General features: G+C 35.4%; 3 protein-coding genes across 9 annotated transcripts in view; 1 reads left to right on the top strand and 2 right to left on the bottom strand.

Moving 5' to 3' along the window:
* The window catches only part of LOC105143913 (protein trachealess), a 97,335-nt gene extending 90,104 nt beyond the window's left edge, over positions 1 to 7,231 (top strand). For all 4 annotated transcript variants that reach the window (XM_087414857.1, XM_087414856.1, XM_011052487.2 and 1 more), the window contains 7 exons: positions 314 to 506; positions 752 to 873; positions 1,019 to 1,212; positions 1,708 to 1,814; positions 3,530 to 3,677; positions 3,754 to 3,878; positions 3,988 to 7,231. In XM_087414857.1, the coding sequence (XP_087270983.1) occupies positions 314 to 506; positions 752 to 873; positions 1,019 to 1,212; positions 1,708 to 1,814; positions 3,530 to 3,677; positions 3,754 to 3,878; positions 3,988 to 5,315 (2,217 nt within the window). In that variant the 3' untranslated portion in view covers positions 5,316 to 7,231. The remainder of the gene's footprint in view (positions 1 to 313; positions 507 to 751; positions 874 to 1,018; positions 1,213 to 1,707; positions 1,815 to 3,529; positions 3,678 to 3,753; positions 3,879 to 3,987) is intronic.
* Positions 7,232 to 7,547: 316 nt separating this feature from the next.
* On the bottom strand, positions 7,548 to 19,959 carry Nrx-IV (neurexin-4). Of its 4 annotated transcripts, none has more exons than XM_011052494.2 (11): positions 19,541 to 19,959; positions 18,218 to 18,313; positions 15,879 to 16,075; positions 13,276 to 13,417; positions 12,819 to 13,189; positions 12,392 to 12,730; positions 11,813 to 12,287; positions 11,406 to 11,735; positions 11,026 to 11,331; positions 10,297 to 10,923; positions 7,548 to 9,828 (listed from the first exon to the last, which is right to left on the bottom strand). In XM_011052494.2, the coding sequence occupies exons 1-11, from the start codon at positions 19,602 to 19,604 to the stop codon at positions 8,975 to 8,977; spliced, it is 3,801 nt and encodes a 1,266-aa protein (XP_011050796.1). In that variant the 5' UTR covers positions 19,605 to 19,959; the 3' UTR covers positions 7,548 to 8,974. The 4 variants fall into 4 exon arrangements, with proteins under 4 accessions (XP_011050796.1, XP_011050795.1, XP_011050797.1 ...); XM_011052493.2 differs by lacking the exon at positions 15,879 to 16,075 and adding an exon at positions 14,934 to 15,130; XM_011052495.2 differs by lacking the exons at positions 18,218 to 18,313; positions 19,541 to 19,959 and adding an exon at positions 14,934 to 15,130 and having other exon boundaries at positions 15,879 to 15,969.
* Positions 16,580 to 18,313, bottom strand: LOC147907124 (L-aminoadipate-semialdehyde dehydrogenase-phosphopantetheinyl transferase). The gene is made up of 2 exons (XM_087414870.1): positions 18,218 to 18,313; positions 16,580 to 17,718 (listed from the first exon to the last, which is right to left on the bottom strand). The coding sequence occupies exon 2, from the start codon at positions 17,567 to 17,569 to the stop codon at positions 16,712 to 16,714; it is 858 nt and encodes a 285-aa protein (XP_087270996.1). The 5' UTR covers positions 17,570 to 17,718; positions 18,218 to 18,313; the 3' UTR covers positions 16,580 to 16,711.
* Positions 19,960 to 21,831: the final 1,872 nt, after the last annotated feature.

Raw genomic sequence — 21,831 nt, 5'->3', positions numbered from 1 at the left:
GATAAAGCGGGGAGAAGGAGGGTACGGGAGGTGACCGATGTAGCTCTAGCCTCTCGGTTCTCTGCGAAGCTCGTGGGGCAATCAATAGGGTGTTTCGGGGATTCGGAAAACCGACGGGAAAGCCGACGTTGGCACAAACATGGCTGCACCGCCCGTTCACCTTCCCTGTGGCTGGCTTCCTTCAAACTCTACGTACCCCTGCGCACCCCCTACGTACCCCCTGCGTACCTCCCTACGTGCCTCGCGAAATGCCGAAATCGACCTGGCACGAGATAAATCCCACCGTGAAGAAAACAATTGTTTTTCATTCTAGGTAGAGATGACGGGGTCAAGTGTTTTCGACTACGTCCATCAGCAAGATCACGCCGAGGTCGCCGAGCAGCTCGGTCTGGGACTCGCGTCGACGACAAGCACCTCGGCTCCGCACTCGTCGAATTCTGGTCTAGCCTCACCGAGTAGTGGCGCGTCGGAAGAGCACGGTTCGTCCTCTACCGCGAATCCCGACGGTAAATTTTCCTGTCACATCGTGTAAAAAAAGCGTTGCTCGCTAACCCTTGAACTGCGAAAGTTGAAAACGATTTTTTTAATTTTATTCTTTTGGCTCAAAGGATTATTTTTAACATATTGATTTTTATAATAAGTGCCATGGCGCCTGACTTCCATCATTAAAAAAGACGAAAGGGTTAAAGAATGCAATGCAAATATCCGAGTGTATTTCGGGGATTCAATTCCTTCTTGTATTTATTCTCAGTGTCCTCGGTAATGTCGCTGTCGGCGACCGGACTGTACAAAGGGTACGACCGGGCATTTTGCGTTAGAATGAAATCCACTCTGACGAAGAGGGGATGTCATTTCAAATCGTCTGGTTATCGGGTAAGCGAAATCGCTCTTGACAAAATTAATGAAGATTTGCTTATTTTTACATTTTAATTGGCGCTATTTAATGTACGATAGTCCTAATATTGTGCGAGAAAATTTTACATTTTTTATAATATATTTTTTCCACGCGCGTATACAGGTCGTACTGTTGCTGTGCCGTTTGAGGCCGCAGTTTATATTCAGCCATGCGAGGAAGTCTGCGCCGCCTTTGATGGGCATGGTCGGATTAGCCATCGCGCTTCCACCGCCCAGTGTACATGAAATTCGTCTTGAAACCGACATGTTCGTTACACGGATCAGCTTCGACTTTCGGATAGCACATTGCGAGCCAAAGTGAGTATCGTTTGCATCGAATCAATCCAAGCAGAACAATAAGTCATCATTAAAAGTCATCAGTAAAACTTTTTAATCATTTCGATTCATTTTAATGTCATTTTGACGTTATCGTGTTATCTTGTTGCTCTGCTTGAGAAGTAGTGCCATTGAAGGAAAATCGCACATTGTAGAAAAATTACATGTAAAATTACAACATTTATAGTGAACAATTTTGAGACCTACTATCGAAAGTGTGCATTTATACGTACAGTAAAGTAAAGCCATAATTTACAAATAAAATTATTCTTTTTTACAGTAATTAAACACTTTGCAAAATTAAATTTATAATTAAGAATTAGAAACAATAAAGAATAAATTAAATAGAGATTAAAGTTAATCAACATTGGTAGAAATGAAACAGATGAAACAGATGAAACAGATGAATCTATAAGATTATAGATAATCTATTCTATTTTAATAATAGAAGCATTGTAATTCATGTGTTCTTCTTAGAGTGTCCGAATTGCTGGATTACACCGCCGACGAATTGACGGGGAAGAATCTCTATACGCTGTGCCACGGCGAGGACGCGAATCGTCTTCGGAAGTCTCACATAGATCGTGAGTATCTCATAATTCGCCACGTTCGATCGTAGTCAAGTCGAGTGAGTACCGTTTGCACGATCGCGCACAAAGTCACACGCGAGAAGGTCCTTGCTCGCTTTCCCTAATGTTTTCTGTGTAATGTTCGAAGGAATGTACGCGTGTGAATTCCGAGTAATTTGTCTTAATTAAATAATATATAGTTGCGTCGCGCGAATTTTTGCGAGTGTCGATTACGTCACCGCGGCCGCAATTCGTTGCTGTACCGCGATCGTGGGAAATGATTTTTCGCCAATAATTTACGACGATGTGCTTCTCTGTAGTAATATTTCGTATGTCGATTAAATTATTTTAAAATGAAAGGTTATATGCTCAAACGAGAACGGGACTTACGAAATAAAATAGGGGACACTAAAAAACGGACAAGAGAAAGAAATAATATAATAGTTGCGGAGAAAAATGAGTTGCAAAATTTGCAAGAAATAACAAGTCGGGAAAGGAATACGCAAAGAGGATCGAGAGATAATTTGAACTTTCTCTTTCTATAAATTTCCATCAAGCAAAAATTAATTGCGAAAAATTTCTTTGATTAACGAACGTGACAGGGTCGGGCCGTTAAATAAAATCCACAAATAAGGATTAAATTAACGTTTTAACGCCTTTTTTATCTGTATAAAGCAGTGCAAAATAAATTTTACACGTTTTAATGCCGCTGTCTCCTTTTTTTCGCTGCAGTCTGTACTCGAGAAACAATTAACGAAAACAGAACCGTCACGTTATTCATATACATACGTCCCCAACAAACAAAGCCGATAGATCTGCCACGCAGAATTTCTTGCTCCTACTGTTCTAGGAAAATACTTTGGTGAAAGAGAGCGCGATGGGTGTCAAAGCTGTCCGGGAAGAGAGAAAAGCACGAAAGTATTAATACGTTGGTCTTTTCGACTGCGCGCGACCGCTTGCAGATTTAGTAAGTACGTATCTGTTTGTATTTGAACGTTTCACATAAAATTACTAGCCACGTAGGCGTTGGGGATAACGTTTCTCATTGACAATCATTCAATCGCGCAGATAATTATTCGCAATTATGACTCTGAATATATTTATCGTGCGACTCCCCTGTAAAACAAATGAATCGCTCTTTCGTTAATTGAGTGTTTTCGAGTTACGATAATGCATAGATTTCTAAGATCATTATATCCATATACACACACACACGTATATATATATATATATATATATATATATATATATATATATATAAAAGATTTGATTTTTTATAAAAAAAAAATATACATCGTCGTGATACTCTAACGTGTCTTCGTCGATTCAATCCCTCGGACAGCGACAAACTATTCCCCGACACAAACGAGCACATTGTCATTGTCAAAAATAATTATCATGATTAGCTAACGAAAGATTTAGAAAACTATTTAACGAACGACTTATCTTTTGGCGGGACAGATTACGGATGTCACTTCTAAGAGCATTATACAGAGATGAAATCGAACATTTACCTGAAAGCAAACAAACGGTTGCTCAAGAATCGCATTCCCGATATATACGATGGAATGCCTTTCTTTTCCTTCATCATCGTACAAACGGTAGCTTCGACATTAATTACAGTACTTCCAAAAAGCTATGAAGTGCTTAAAAAAATAAGAGAATTTAATTAGTTAATGTTTTCGCGGATAAATCGAAAAAAAATTCCTAACTGTGATTGTGTGTTTCAGTGATCCATAAAGGACAAGTGCTGACGCATTACTATCGGTTGATGAACAAGAGTGGCGGGTACACGTGGCTACAGACATGCGCTACCGTTGTGTGCAATTCGAAAAATGCCGACGAACAAAATATCATTTGCGTCAATTATGTCATAAGGTGAATCATCAAACGAATGAGTAACAAACGGATTCACTTTTCAAACCTTATTGTGTTTAATTGTCTTTTTGTATAGCGGCCGAGAATACGAAAATTTAATTATGGACTGCTGTCAGTTAGAAGACGGTGTCACCGGTGTCAAGAGGGAAGATACGGCCGGGAATGATCCGGAGAATGGATCGCCGGATGCTGACAGAGGAGGTACAAAACATTCTATGATTTAACAAAAAGTACATTTCCTCAACTTGTCGATTCTGGAAAGAATTCTCCTCCATCTTGAGGCAATATTCGTTGCGACTTTTGATTTTAGAGGGTCGTAGTCGAGGCGGCCCTACAAATCAACATCAGGAGCAATCGCATCGGTCACCACCTGAGGAACGGGAAGAGAGCCATCCATCGGAAAGTGAGAAGCGAGGTAGTCGACATCACGAAAATATAGCCCAGTTGCAACAGGATTCGCAGACGACGGTCGGGAATCTCGGCACTCTCGTAGTAAGATTACGAGGGCACAAGCGAAAAATTCATGACGACGATAGCAGCTCCAACGAAGAGGAGGATGAGGAGGAGCCTGCGGTGAAAGAATCGAATGGTGAAAGAACTCGCGCGCTCAGCCCTAGCGCGACATCCACACATTCGATGTCGACCACCGAACAGGCGCTCTGTTCAACCAGTCCAAAATCACGTCGCGCCGAGGGCAACAGAATGGACAGTGCCGAGAGCACGGGTACCTCAGTGAAAGATCTGGAGCAGGCTATGTCGAAACACCTCCCGGGGAGCTCGCTAAATAAATCGAACTCACCGGCAGCGCTTCATCAGCCGACAGATTTCAGCACGGACGCGTTACTGAAGCAGCAGCAGCAGCGGAGTACGATACAGTGGATCGGCGCGCATCATCATCTGGGACACCTCAGTCCGCAACAGTCCGCCACCGCTCCTTTACCCGCCTCGGCACTCCTTAGGCAACTTTACGCTGCCAATCGGGAGAGTGTGATACGTGCCAACGTACACGGGATCACATCAAGCGGCGGTACGCGCGCTCCTACATCGGCCGGTATCTATTACCCGGGCGAAACCGCCCCTAATGGACCTCTGCCTACGCCGCCAGGCTCAGAAGGTTCCAGCACGTATGGCGAGCACCAATTTGTGCTCGCCGCTCACAATCAAAAAGGATCGAACGGTACCAGTTGCGCTGATGCTTTCACCAGTCTAGTTTCATCGTACACGTCTGCTACCGCGGCTGGTTACTCGGTGGACTATCATTCGGCGATGACACCGCCGTCGTCGGTCTCGCCACGAGATAAGCAGCAGCAGCAACAACAACAGCAACAACAGCAACAGCAGCAACAGCAGCAGCAGTTGCATCCCGTGAACGTGATAAGTAGTTACGAAGGCTCGTCGGCGTACGCGGATCCCGTTCTCCGGCACCAATATGAACCGGCCCAGCCGTTACCTTTAAAACCTCAGGTGTACTCGGCTACTGTCCATCCGAGTGCCTTAGACGCCGCAGCGGCGTACGCCTCGGCAGGTCTGACGGAACAACCGCAGTTCTATCATCATCCAGCCAGTAGCGCCGGCTTCCACATCTACCACCCGAGCAACAAATCGACGACAAACGGCTGGTATACCTCGGCCTCCTAGTGGCCCCATCCGTAGGGGTTCCACCGCCCGTGTACGCGGAACACGTGTACTTAAGCGACTGTAATTAAATCCAAAGCCCTCTCCCTCGTGCATATCAGTGATACGTTATCTCGTCGCTATCTTTGGCGATCGTTGACGTTGGGATCGGCGGGGAAGTTTTACCACGCCACTCCTTCCTGCCGAGTTTTCGAAACTCGGTGTGTAACAATCGCTCTCTTCTCCATTATGTAGAACGATTTATTGTAATATAATGAATAAATTATTATATATATGTTGACTTTCCGGAGATATTTGCGTAAGTATGAAGCCAACTAAGAAACTCATGCGTATTCACCGTGCGTGTTCCAAGTGATTTAACGCGACGCTCAAAGAGATCGTAATATATCTAAGGATTCGCGATTTATTATAAATGTGTAATTTACAGAACGATTCTTAATAATATAGTCCATACTTGAGATAATGAGTATAGAAACAAGAAAAAAATATCGTATAATATAGATCGTTTAAGTCTTTTTTTTCATTTTTAACAAGTTAACGAAGATATATTCTGATATTGGAACATTTTTTAAATAATTTATTATAATTCGGAAAAAACTTAAATAATCTATATCATTATGTAACATTTGTTCCCGTTTTAAATACTCATGCTGAAGTATTATATTCATATTAAGAATTATTCTGTATATATGTATGTATGTACCACAATTATATTATTTTGAATTGCATTTTAGGATGTCTGTGTTTATCTAAATTTATTTTTCTAAAACAATTGAATAAGTGATTAGACGATAGTTGGAATACGTTTTTCGATTTCGAAACATCGTCAAAATTATTAAAAACCTGAAATTTTAATTAGATTCAAATTGCGTTATCTTTTATTAAAATATTTTTTTCTTAATAACTTTGACGATTTTTGGCAATTGAAAGATAAGCGATCTAATTGTCATTCAATTGTTTTGGATAAAGAAATGAATTTATGGAAAAACAAATATCTTAAAATGAACAAGAGGAGGAAACAATTTCCGAAAATAACTGTCTTCGCATTGTGTTAAATGTTATTACCGTGTTAACGGTAATTTACTCAAGTGTGGTACTTGGAATATTTTGTACCATAATATTTCGTTATGCGATGATTTTTATAAAACAAATGATACAATCCTTTCTCTCTCTGATACACTGTAACATTTATTTAATGAGAGAAAAAAATGCTGATAAAATTTATCTCGATATTGTACGAAGCGTGTTTGAAAAATAGCACGACATACTTAAGAGAAATCGCTATCTCTATTAATTCGCGCTCGTCTCTGTTTTAGTCAATTAAATATTGAATTTGTTATTCGGAACGCGCTATGTATATACGATCGGTCAGTCCCAAAGAGTTGTTGCAAGCTTCTTGTTTTAGATTTCGACTTGCGATCGAGAAAGTAGCGAGACTTCTCGATAGAAAGTCAAGAAAACGACAATTGATTTATATTCGATATTACTTGTTATGTGGCCGTATTTTGCAGATTCAACGATCATGATATGTAAAAAACGAGTTATTAAACTAGCGGACGAATGAAATGCGACTTATATAGTTGCAAACGAAGAGCAATCCGGAAAAAAGACACGAGTGATATTAAAAAGACACTTTTATTAAATACGCATATGAGATTCTTTACTTATTGAAGGAGACATTTGTATGTATATTTATAGACTGCTCTAGCGATATTACCTTCTAAATGTAGGATAGACAAAAATGTAGATATTGAGAAGGGACACGTATCGCGTAAAAGTCTTCTATACGCGAGAAGAAGTCAACATTGCTCTGGAGGTAGCGAATTCTTTTACGAAAGTTATTGTATTTTAATGTTTAAATATTTCGACCAGTTGTTTTTGACAAGTACACGTGTAAATACAGCTTACGTGCCTAAAAATTCACTCGTTCAACATTCATCGCTTTCTTCTTGATTTAAAAAATTGAAGTACATTTGCAATATGACGAATTTCCCCCACATAATATTGATTTATAGAAACTTGTAATTACGTTTCGCATATTTGGATGCAACGTCACCCGATGAGGCAAGTCTGTCAAGTGAACCGTAAGTAAACGCTTCGTAAAAAGTATCGGTAAGTAATTAAATATTTATGGGATTTAAATTGTTGATTTTTTCTCGATTTTTTAAAAATTTTAACAACTTCTTTTAAAACGTGCATTATGCACCAAAAATGTCTTAATAAAAAACACAAGGATAGAACGTATAGATGATTTATTTTTATTTTAATTTCGTTCTCAATATAAAAAAGACATATTCAATCAGATCATTATATCGTTCTTGTTCCAAAAATTTGAGTATTATATTTATATTATTAGCGATTTATTCATACAGAAACGTGAAAAATGCATGTCTTTTCTTCAATACGATTGTACTATCGATTTAATAGCAAGAAATAACGAATGTGCTATTCGTATAAAAATGACTTATGTACATTTTCATTTTGTATTACATGCTTACTATTAGTATACAATTATTATCATCATTATCGTTATTATCATTTTTGCTGTTATTGTTATTACATTTAATTATTATCCTTAATGCTATATTAATATTAAATTACTCTACAGTGAGTTTGCAGATCATGTAAAAAAAAAATCTGTAAAATAATCACAAACAAATGTGTGAAAATAAAATAAATCTAAAAAAAAGTGTTAAACGCACTTTGGACGGTAGACATTTCGATTAATACTGCGAATATTATAAAAAAAAAAAAGAAAACAAAATATATAAGTAATTTATCTGTAATAAAGACAGCTTTGTACATGGAAAATCTATTTATGTTACATAAAATACTCTTTTATGCTCCATTATAAAAATGCATTTAAATTGGGACGTGTAACAATTATATCCTAATCAAAAATGATAATTATATAAAATAATCACTTCTTTTCCTCATTCATGTAATGAACGTAATGAAATAAAATTAAAATCATTCATTTACTATCGTTTGTACTTTAAAAAATTAAATATAATGTGTATATAAATATATATATGTATATATATTCATATACTGGCAGTTATATTATGCAGAGTTCCGAGAAATGTATTAAGAAACAATATGAATTAATACAATAGTTTGATGAATATTATATAGTGAAATAAGATCCGAAAAAGTTAGTCAAAACTCACATTCAGTTCTACGAAGTGTAAATAATTGTGATTTCTGAGCACTTTTTTAAATTTTTATAGCATGATCCAAAGCTGTTACTTAAAAATTATTAGAAAAAATGACAAAATATTTTTAGTTTTAAAATTCTTTAGGCCTCTTTATATGGCAGTGTTGTCAAATTCTACAGGGAGACAACACCATATATACAAGAAAATCTTTAAATAGAATTAATAATTAGACTTAAATAATAAAAAATTTTTAATATTTTTAATAAAACTATTATATGGGTTTTATAACAGAATTAAAAAATTCGTTTTTCTAACCATTATTTTGGATTCTACATTTGTATTTCTGGCGTACAAAATTATGATATATATGAAAAGATCAATGGTTGAATGGAGCAAAAGAGATTCTATCCTTATTAAAAATGTATATATAATTTTAGATTAATTTAATGTGTACTTGTTACTTCTCTCTAACGCATACATATCTAATATGATGCATTTCAGTTTTTAAATGAACCACTCTTTCTTTTTCTGTACTTGATGACCAGTGGCAGAGTTTACGACCGCTGAATCCGGATCCAGAGCAATTTCAGCACCCTTGTCTTCTTGCGTCAAGTATTCACCTTTATGCCTAGACATATATCTGCCTATAAGAATCGCCATGATTATAAGTGCAATCAGAATAACCGCTAATACGCTTCCCAGAATAGCTGTGTCAGTCTCATTATATGCCGCTCTCACTTTTTCCTCATCTACTTGAGGTGGTGGTCGCGTCTCTTTAATATATGGCGGATGTGTGATCGGTTCAACTCCGCAGAAATCTTCGGCTACTGGAGGACCGAGCGAGCGGACGTTAGCAGGTCCGTTCTCTTGAAAGAGTAGCTTCAGCGGATATATGTCGTCGAATTCAACTCTCGATATGCAGCCCGCGAATCCTTCCGACATAGATTCATTTCTACCGATGTACATGTACTGAATATTGTTGAATTGCGCATCTGCAGAATGCTTTATGTTAAATTCAAACTCCTTCGTCTCATAATTATCGACTTGCAATGTCAAAATAGAGCCAGATTTTTTCCTGCCGATCCTGACATCGTGATACTGTCCCAAACCGAAATGCTTCTTCGGAAATATGACTTCCTGCCGTTCGAAACCGAAGTCAAATACTACGCGTAAATGTCCGCTGTTTGAAACCATTATAGTCATGTATTCTCCAGAAATATTAGAGAATAGACCCAATAGAAATCCTTTCGGATTCGTTGTCGTAAAGCCCACGCGTATTTTTTCAGAGATAGTGGAACGCCAGCTACCCATGAAATCGTATTTTATCATCGAATTAGGTTTCATGTATACGCCAATCTCTGAAAATATTTAAATAATATTAGATACATTACTTTAAATACGAAGCGCCACTACGGTCTGAATGTTAAGATGTTGAACTATTATATATATTCATTTAAATGAATTAATTTCAGAAATTATAATTGTGTGCCGATATGGTTGTCGGACTTTCAATGCAATCAATCTGAAATATTAATAATCCCCCAATTTCCCAAATTTAATTTTAAAAAACTGTAATAAACTTATTGAAAGTCCGACAACCAATATCTGCACGCAATTATAATTTCTGAAATTAATTCATTTAAATGAATATATATAATAATTCAATATCTTAACATTCAGACCGTAGTGGCGCTTCGTATTTAAAGTAATGTATCTAACATAAACGGTCTTATTTCCAATCTTATTATTGTAAATAATATTAACTAAGAGAAATTAATAGTCGATTTTATTGAACATTTCGCATTGAAAACATCTTTCTTACTTACCGTCTGCACAAATTGGTCCCTTAAATGCGGTCCATCGGCAGTCGCACCAGTATCCATCATAAGCTTCATGGCATGTGCCATTGTTAAGGCAAGGATTACTCTCACATCTACCAACACAACCTTCCGTAATGCCATACAATCCTCGCCGAGCATAACTTCTCAAGTCTTGCAATTGACCGTTGAGAAGTAGTGCTCTTATGCAACCGACGTATCCGTCCTTAAAATCGATCGTAGAACCCACTACAAAGTCTGAGGTAAGATGCAACGCTCGCACTGGACCCGGAGGTTCTCGCACTTCGTTCTTCATCGCTCCATCGATGACGATTCGGGCTTCCTTGCGATTTCTTTCTACTGACACAGAATGCCATTTATCGTCACCCAAATTATAAGATGTTTGCACGCTAACAGTAAGCGGCCCTCCACCGGCCACATACTGGAAATGTACTTGGTTTCCACTGTGTATGGAAACTTTGATATAATCAGTGGGTCCTTTGCTATGAATAATTACAGCATCCTGAATAGTGGTCTTAAACTCGAAATAAATGTCGCCGCTATGCCCAATATCAAAGGTCGGTAAATTGATGCTAGCATCCCTTATACGGAATGTGACTACATTCTTGAATAAATCTGTAATAAGAGGATCGCATATCGTTGAAAATTAATTAATTCATAATAATGAATTTTAATTATTCGTATACATTGGAATGAGAAAAAAATAATTGAATTTACCATCGCCTTCGCAAATAAGTGGGCCTAACGTATAACGACCCTCTTTTTCATCGAGCGGGGTACCAGTATCACCAAAACGTAATTGTTTAACGGGAAGATGTTCCTTCTCTCTAATCTCTCCACTATCTACAAACCATTCGTCCAGATCAGAATCGCAGTTGCACCACTTGGTTATATCTGTGCATTTTCCTTCTATACCGCACTCGCATTTTCGCGACCCGGACAATGCGCCACCCCAATAATCCATCTTCTGATTATTCCGACTGACCCACCACGAATTCGGTCTAAAATAATCACCTGGAGGAACTGAAAAGGAGCAGAAAAATTGATACAAAAGTACCTCGGAAGTACAAGACGCAAGATATTTAAGATATAATTACCTGGGGTATTAAATAATTTGGAATGTTTGCATTCATAACTTATCCTTTGTGTGCAACTTATAGATCGATTTAATAAAGCCTCTATTTGATCAAAGTCGGCATCATAATTAATATCCTGTATAAAACTGCCAGGTTCCTGAAATCCATCGACTGGAGTCAATTGCTCGTTACTATGATGCAAAAATGTCATTACACGGCCGTCGGAAAGGACCTCGCAAGTGACAGGGAAAGGCTTTAAGGGCCCGCTCCCGTCCACATCGATTTTAATTTCCACACGCTGATTTACTGAATTTATATTCTTATATGCCTGGCATGATAAGGGATTTAACGCTGCATAAAATTGTAATATTATTAATTTTAGCAGAAATATTCTATATTTCATTTATTAACACATGCTGAATACTTACAGGTATGACAGACGGCACCGGCGTACCCAGTATTAGCACAATCACAGAAGAATTCATCAGAATTTTGACGGCAAACACCAAAATGTTTGCAAGGATTTGGATTGCAGCGATCTACCATCTGACAAGTGTCAAAAACAACTTCGTTCTTGCAACAGTACTCTTCGTCCTTCCAATCGGTCGGCAATTTATAATTTCCATCGATACTTATCATTCTCATACAGCCAACAAAGCCATGATTGCTCTCCGATCCGATCGTACCACCAATGAAATAATTTAATCCGGTTATCATATCCAAGAGACGCTCTGTTTTCATCGGGCGTCCGTCGACATTTAAAATGAGCGAATTTTTGGAAATCGTCAAGATTATTTGATGCCATTTCCCGTCGTTAAACTTCTCGTGAAAATTGTCCAAGTTTGTGATCGGGTTGTTATGCGTTTGTATGTCGACTTTCAGTTTACCTTCTTCCAAGTATAGCTGCATATTAAAAATAGATAAATTTATTTGTGTATTATATTTACTAACAGCATTGAATATTAAACTCAAGGATAATAAAAAGAATAAATAAAAATGTGCACAACCTTGACAAAGCCCGGACTCGTAAACTTATGGTAAAGAATTATGCCTCTCTCTTCGTATGATCGAAACGCGAGAGAAACGTTCATAGATGATACGCCCTCATAGCCTTTTAATTTGGCATAAGATCCAGTAGTTAAAAACGTGACAGGTATTATCGGAGGTTCCGGACAAGTGTAAAGTGTATTAATCTTGTAATATCGTAAATTCTCATCTATGATTTCCGTATCCTTTAGCTCGCGAATTATATTCGTCGAGTTTAGATAAAAATTCTCTATACAACCGGTAAAATTTTGGACTACCACCAAGCCATCCTGTTTGTTAGGCACACCGCCGATGTAAAACTAGAACATTCATTCAAATTAATCTTAATACGTTCACGTAAATGTTCAATTACTAAAATGCTTCACGTTTATTTAAAAAAAAAGTCACCTCTCGATTTAAATCCAGTCGATGAAACTCTCCTTCTATTCTACCTTTAATCAAAACTCTGTCAACAGAAAACCAAATATCTTTCCGATTGCGTGAGATCACAACGTCGTGCCACATATTATCGTCCAAAAGACTGCCGACAGACAGACTTGTCATAATACCGGATCCAAGATCGATATTAAGCAACATTCTGTTGTCACGCAATTGCAAGGCTATATAATCACCCTGCGTACCACGAGAATACATTAATACGCCGTCAGCATTATTTGTTTTAAATCGAAAACGTATTGAATGTCTGTCGGTCTCGATAGGTTCTCTAAGTAAATCCAATCGTATCAGAGAGGATCCGTTAAAGGAAGCAATGTCAGATACTGAAATATAAAGTGATAGATTTGTCATCTTATAAACTGATATACCATTTTTCTGAAGACAGAAGCATATAATCATTATTTTATACCATAATCGCATCCGTAAAGTTCGACTCTCAGCGATATCCTGTCTCGCCATCGTGTTGGATTTATTCTAATCCATTGTGCAATTATCGATACATCAAATTTGTTAAGCTTTATACTGTCTCCATCTATATTACCTTTAAACATCTGAGAAAGAAAGGAGAAATAAGAATGTTTTAGGGTGCTGTTGTTATATCAGTATTCCGTTTACTACTCCATTTTCAGTGTCAGTCAATAATTAACATCGCGACAACCGTGCAGAATTTAAATAAATTGCGTGCATGCTGTAAGTTAAAAGTAAATACTTATGTGAGAAGAGTAGCTATCAGAAATAGAAAACTGTTTGCAAAACACGGAAACACGATTCATTTCTTAGAGCTATTATATTATTCAGGAATACCGAATGCATTAGACCAGTTTGAAAATTGTGTATATTAAAAGGATTATAAAAGTTATCTTAATTGCACGATATTTTTATTGCTCACATTCAAGCAAAGATTACTCGCTTATAGTACAAATTTTTAATAAATGCGATTAATGTTATCCAACCACCATTAATTGCATAAGTATGTACGTTAGTGCAAATTGTTAATGACAAAAGACACTCAATATTAAGAGCGGATGACAAAAGAGAGTTATGAATATGGTGTCATTATAATAAATAAAATTCTGGAAAAACAAAATATTAATTTTTTGCTATGATTTTTATACATATAGATACATACATACATATATATATATATATATATATATATATATATATATATATTGGGTCATTTAAAAAGTATCCGCGGTTTTTTCATTCAAAAATTGAACAAAAAACCGCGGGTACTTTTTAAATGACCTAATATATATTACATTATATATTTATATATATTACATTTTATTTATATATATATATATATATATATATATATATGTATATTACATTCCAAGTAAATGATATCTTTTCTTAGATAAATGATAATAACCAAGCACTAAAATTATTTATTAATTGTTCTATATTGAATCTGTTATATTCAGAACTTACGCTCTACTATTCTAATGAAAAAAGATATTTTAAAAAACAAAGGTATATTTGATACAAATACAAATAGAGTAATATTTCATTTATAATCCAAGTATTTGAATTTTATCAATAAACATGTCATAATCTCTTCCAGATATCATAACCACACCATATATTTATTTTAAATTTTCAAACCCCAATAGCGATTATTAAAACAGAAGATTCCAAAGTATCTTTCGAAATTGAGAAATTTTTTTATAATTATTTCGTTAATGGAATTTCTACAATATTCCTACGAAAGAGCAACGACTTAGAAATTTTATAATATGCTTATTATCAATGTACATACAATGAAAAGAAATTACTAAAGTTAAATTAATGCGCATTCGTTTATAAGTCGAAATATATCCTTTTAGAAAATTTTACAAATCTAAACAAAAACTTTGTATTATGATATTATTACTATGTATTAATAGTATAATATATATTTTCTAATATATATAATATTTATTTTATATATTATAAAATATATATTTAAAATGTTCCTGTGTATGTGTATATGTGTGTTGTGCTGTAAATGTTGTGGGTGAAAGAATTACCCTGTATATACGTAAGAGTAGACAAATTGTAGACTCTATCCTTGAAATTTAATACCTCATCTACACCATCCTGGGTTTCATAAGTGGCCCAAGCTTGACCATCATCCGAATATTGGATAATATATTCTGTCACGTATTCATTAGTATGCGCCCGCCCTCGCGTAGAAATGCTGCGTATCTCATATCTGTCCCCCAGCTCCATAGTAAGATGTTGATTGTAACTGCTAAGTTCTGGTGACCACGCGGAATCTCCTGTAAAGCCCAGCTCCATGTCCATGTGTAAAAGGAGAAAAGTAGAAGCGGAGCATGCAAATGGATGTAGGAAATAATGAAAGGATCATGAATTTAATTTATTTTGTGATAATTCTTGCTAGTTAATCCTTTAGCCATAAAATATAAATTTCCAAATAAGATTAATTTAGATTTTTATTCAGTTATCGTATGAATTTATATTTAATATATGTTATTTTGCATCCCAATGCGTATGTTTATGTTAGAAAAAAAAAATATTTAATAAAATAAGTATTCAAACAATGAGAAAAAAAAATGATTGGTGCAAAGCATTGTCCAAATGAAAATCTATATGTGTAAAGCACATTAAGATACTTACCAGTAACAAACCTGATCATATTGTTTACAATATAGTTTTGTAAAATATTTTATCAACTATTCTATACATAGATTATTACACTCTTTTCTACTATTTTCTACAAGCATGCATAAGCAAGCCTTACGTTAGTCCAGTTTTTATATACAGGGTTGGCCATATTCGACGGAAAGATGTTTTTTTTTTCAATCATGGGAAACGTCGTTACTCGATCTAACATCTCTGTCAAAAGTTACAGTGTTGCCAGATCTTTCCGTCGAATATGGCCAACCCTGTATATGCACATTTATTAATTATACAAAGCTTCACTATTATTAAATTATTATTAAAGGCAAAAGTATTAAACCCAATGAAGGTTAGAAGATCAAAGGCACCGAGAAAGAACGAGCTTACCTTTGCATGACCATCTTCTTCCTTATAATCCACATAATCAAGTCCATTGGTACCATAACTAATACGATATTCCATAACATATTCGTTCTGCACTGATCGTCCCTGAGTCGCCACAGCTGTGATGTTCATCACTTGGCCCAAGTCGATTATTAAATACTGACCGAAATCAGAGCTGCTAGCTGTCCATGCGTTTCCGCCTACACCACAACATTTATGCATGCATGCAACTCAAAGTAAACTTAGGAAAGTGCTTACGAATAATGGGACAGAACATAGCCAAATAATAAAAATTAATCCTGACAATACTTTGCTTTTATACTCAGAGTCTAATTCATATCATTGTACCAAACTTGTATGTTGCAAACCCAAATTTAGACTGCAGAATACATTTAAAAATTTCTCCGATATGATTATTACATAACATTTCTCGGGGAAATAATAAAATTATTTTTCAAAATTGTATTCATTAACACGAATATACAACATCAGACACACTCACACTATGCAATATAGGCATTCTGAATTAATTCTCTTTTTATTTCAATGATAAAAAATTTTAATCGCGCGTCTTTTAAGATATATTATGTTTGCTCTATATAAAGATCAGCAAAGAACAGTTATTTATTTTTTTATCTATTGTAATATTTTACATGTGGGAAATTATTTATAGTCCGTAAGGTAATTAAAGGAATTGTAAAGTATTATTATTCTTAATGCTTTATTACTTTATAATTAAACTAATATACAATATGTATAAAATCCATCTTTTTTAGACATATTAGGAAACATTATCTTCGCGTATTGTAATATTATCTTATGAATAGTTAATAAAACTATGGCTGTTCGTGTCTTGCAAAATATTGAGTTGTGAATTGTGGATCTATTGGAAAGAGTGGAATTGCATGCATCATAAGTTCATCGTAATTCATGATCTCGAACCGAGATAATTTATTATGTAATTGTAATAAATTATCATTTTCTTGTAATGCTACGGCAACGCAATGTCGTGAATCGAGTAAAGTTTCTTCAAACAACCAATTTTGTTTGATTTCCTTTACATACAAGACTGTATCGGTTGTGACCAAATCTTCGCTTAATTCTGAATTTGTCCGAAAATCTAAACTTCCTAGATTAACAAAAATCCCCACGCCAAGCGCTTTAACATAGCTTTCTTTCAATGCCCAGTGTCTATAAAACATAGCCATTTGCTCCGTTTCCGATTTGCCTGAACCTTTGATTTCCTCCCACTCGGCTGTAGAAAAATGTTTACTCATTAGACGAAAAAAATTAGTGACGTTTTTGTTCTCTTTATAATCTAATGTCATAACATCTACACCTATTTTCACGTTCCTAAGTTCGCCCGCTAATACCGTATAAGAACCTTGATGAGAAACATTAAACTTTATTATAGAGTTATCTTTTAATACGGGCCTATTGTGTTCATCTCTGACGAAAGTAATTGTGTTATACGGAAGACCGGCATACTGGTTCACAAATTTTCTCATTAATAATCTGCCCACGAGGGAAGCTCGGATATCCTTACGAAATATAAATTTCCTTAGCCTTTCCTTCTCGTCGCTTTGTATACAAGAAGTCGCGTGCTCGAACTCTCGCTCGCTTGGATTCCACTCTTTCCAGTTAAATGCCCAACGAATAGCTGACGACATTCTAACGATATGGGCGCTAAGCATCAATCAAATCGCTGAACTATAGTTTGTACATGCACACTTTGGCTGGTCACAGTTGGTATATTCGTAAATTATGTGTCTCTGATTATAAAAGCAATGCTTTTCAAAATATTTCGTTTGAGATACTCTCCAGGCTACTTGCTAGGATCCACCTGAAGCAAATATAAATTTATTATACTATAAATATTCATTTTGTTTTTTATCCGAAAGATTGTTATTATAAGTATTTCCACTTAAAGTGCTACATGATAAGGATGAAGAGAAACGAGTATAAAATGATTGGGCGATGAGTCATATAGTGAGCATGTACAGCTCGCTTAATTCTTATAATTGAACGCAGCGGCGAGCAGCGACCATTGGCATTAATTAAATTTCTTGACTCTTACCAGAATTTTTTCATTAAGAAATATCGCATAGTATTAGCAGAATCATTTGTAACTATGCATTATTAATGCAAAGAAAAGCAAATATAGTGCACAATATAGACAACGGCAGACTTCGTAGGAATAGAAAGCAAGCAACAGACTACTGCTAGTATCATATAATTTATATTATCTATATATAGAAGGTACAATTGTACAATAAATTACGTCTAATAACTTAAACAAGATCTATATATAAAAACTAAGTAAACAAACATTTCTTTCTCACCATGTAGCCTAGCATTGTTCGGTCCTCTTTCGGACAAGGAAGTTGTTGCTGTTATTTGAGCTCTATCCAAAAGAGGAAAGATGCATTCGTCGTCATCTAAGACACAATCGTAATGTTTGTTAAAGTATTATACCTTCTTAGACCAGTTTTACAATTCACGGTTAACTCTTAATCGAGATTCAACTTGTTCACTATCTCTTTTCAATTATAGAATTGGAAAAAGATGAGAAATAAATTGAACCTCGGTTAAAAGTTAACCGAGTTGTGAAACTGGACATTAGAGAAATACAAAAATTATCAAATATTTTTGTGGCAAAATATGTACTGTATGGAAACAAAATGCTTTTGCATTTACTAAATAAGCACACAGTATAAAAGCATCCTCATAAAATTTTGTTATTGAATTATAATAAATTACATAAAATACAATATTCAAACATTTTTAGGCCTACATTTTTACATCAAAGATTTTTTAAATAGAATTATCATTATATGTGCATATAAAATTTTATGTTTACAATAATAATAACATAATAACAAAGTAAGTAATCTATTAAACAAGATATACGTTTGCTAGGAAATTCAATTCTGAACATTGCGGCAAATTGGCATCAAGTGCTTTGCCATTAGAGATTATCATTTCAACAAATCATTTAAATGGAATACATCAAATTCTGCTCGACTTCCACAATCTGCCATCATATTCAGCTAATCTATCATTTGACTGCATTTTACTGACAAAATTTATTATAGCTTTGCGAAATCTAAAGATTTGATTGTCTGAAAACAAAATGTATCGTAGAAAAAGACACATAACAATTAGACATAAGTACGTAACACGCTGTTGCAAGATAACGCAATGACGGAACTGTCAGATACGAAATGTGTGCAAAGCCCATTTGGAACGATTTGTAATTCGTATTTGTAATATCAGATTTCAACAGAGAGCTGACAGGTTCTATCTACAATTTATCACGTCGCACGTTTTCGTATAAGTTACGTGTGTGTTTAATGTAAACTTCATGTATGCGTGCTCCGATTTTTCAAATGTTTCGCATTACACGGAATATTGAGCCGCAAACAGAGCACACATCTAAGTTCTAAATAAAAATGAAAACCAGATAAAGTCTAAAATGGATCTAACAATCCGTCGTATGACGCACGCAGGCTGCGTTACGCATCTCATACTCGCGAATGACGCGAGTACTCACCGCGCGCCATATTATCTCAGAGACGCGAGATGGGCTGGGTCGTAGTGTCGTATCGTACCAGGAAGTTACAGTACGTGCCACCATAGTGGTTGATGTATCGAATTGTACTTACTATAGTACGCGAGCGAGCTTGCCACTACGGCGAATGCGTACACGAGAAACCCAAGAGCGGTCATCGTACCATCGCCTTGAGCTTAGAAAACGTCTCGATTCCACCGCGAAATCCTCGAGCTCCGTAAAGTGCTCAGCAAAGTGATGCGCCACTCGCACCGATTTTCCCGTGCAACTCCCGTCAACTTTGGTCTATTCCGATCCGCGACTTTCGAGAGCACACGCCTACCGTCCTGTGGCACGATCGGTGAACAATTAAATGACGCGAATCACAACGAGTGAGATGACGCGGGAATGAATGTTGGCACTATGCCGCGCCTCGTCTCGACCGCGGCCGTTTGCCGTTTCCAATGTATCGAATTAGTCATTCGACATTTCGACGCACCGCGTAGACGTCGCGCCACATCCATCTTGTCCGTATTATCTCTTGCAGGTATCATTGATAATACAAAATGATGGTTATCGATTTTAGCTTATCATCATTTGGCATTCACATGATACCAACATAAAGTATTATCGACGGTCGATAATATAATACCGACACAAATGATAAAGTAGATATATTACCCACTGAAGATATCTGTGACTATAGTTTGATACGCACGCTTTGTGCACGACTAGGCGCTAGTAAGAGAATTATATCAAATTAAAAAGTAAAACACAAATGGTACTATCTCTTGTTAAAAAATGATTTCATCAAGAAAAAGAGTTAATATGGGCTAATTTTGGTCTTCTCCAAATTTCATACAAACCCAGTAAACACGTATATGTCTTACACCCAGTCAGAAATAATTCCTCATTTCGACGTCGTTATGATAGAAAAGTTGTCGACTCGAAACTTGCATCTAAATTTTAACATTTTCGAATGTATAAATATATGATACGTAATCTTATATTTTGAATATTTTCGTTCAAAGATCGAATTGATATTTTTATTTATTTCATTCCAACAATTGCAATATTACTTTAATCATAAGAGCTTTCTCAAAATTTTTCAGAATTTATAAATAATTTTACAACTTTTTAGAAAATTGTGGAATTTTTTTATAGAGTTGGAATATTTTTTACAACTGTCGATAAAGTCTACATCTTTTCGTCTAGTAATTCTTCGTATGTTATTTTATTGTTCTACTCCTGCTGAATAACATTAATTTTATTCGTAGTTCATTTAATATAATCTTAATACGTCACTTTTGTATTGAGGAGTTTCAGGAAATAATGTCTCTTATAAATGCTGACAATCTTTAGCTATTTCTTATCATAAATGAGCACGAAATCAAGGAAAAATATCATCGACTCTATCAAAGTCTAGCTAGATTAATTCTAGCTCGAATCGATATCGAAACGGTCTCGATTTTTAAATTAATGAAATTTAAATGTTGGTCTATCATACAAGTTTTCAATATCATTTGAAAGTATAAAAATATTATTAGTGTCACTGCTATTACAGTAGTATTACTACTGATAGACAATAGTGTCAATGCTGAGCCAGTAGTGTTACTACTGTAGTAATAATATAACGACATATAACGTAACATAGAACTACTTCCAGTAATTGCAATGTTTGGTATAAAAAATTTATTAGACTAAAAAATATACACACACACACACACACACACACACACACACACATATATATATACCCAGTAAACGCATGTCTTACAGACATTCTGAAAGACTTAAAAGAGACGTCTGTATGACTTTTTTGAAAAGACGACTTTAAGTTGACTTTCAGTCAAGTTTTAAAGACAATCTTTTTAAAGATGTTTTTCAGAACTTAAAAGAGACGCCTGTAAGACTTTTTCAAAAAACATCTTTGAGACGATATTTAGTCAAGTTTTAAAGACAACCTTTTTTAAGATGTCGTTCAGACATCCGTTTGTTCTCAAATTTATCTTAAAACGATAATCTTTTAGATAGCGCTAATAGCGTCTCCCCGAATGCACACCTTTAACCATATTTGCATTTGACGAACAATAAAGATAACAAATGCATTATGCATGTGAAAGGGAAAGTATCCATAGTTAAAATAGGAAAACATTATTTGATCAATAATTTTATAGATATACGGGGTGACCAACGGAAATGAGTTGAAACTAAATGATTTCTTCGCAACAAGTAAGCCGAACAAAATGAATTAAACGCGACTTTGTGGAGAAAACATGTCAATTCTATTATCATATATATGAAAAAGATGGGACACGAAATGTATTAAATTTAAAACAAAAATTTTTTTTACTGTATATATATATATATATATATATATGTGTGTGTGTGTGTGTATATATATAT

Source organism: Acromyrmex echinatior, chromosome 16 (assembly GCF_024713525.1).
Source record: "Acromyrmex echinatior isolate Ae372 chromosome 16, ASM2471352v2, whole genome shotgun sequence".
Classification (NCBI taxonomy): domain Eukaryota; kingdom Metazoa; phylum Arthropoda; class Insecta; order Hymenoptera; family Formicidae; genus Acromyrmex; species Acromyrmex echinatior.
The sequence above is the reverse complement of the archived record's forward strand: the minus strand, read 5'-3'. Positions and strand labels throughout refer to the sequence as shown.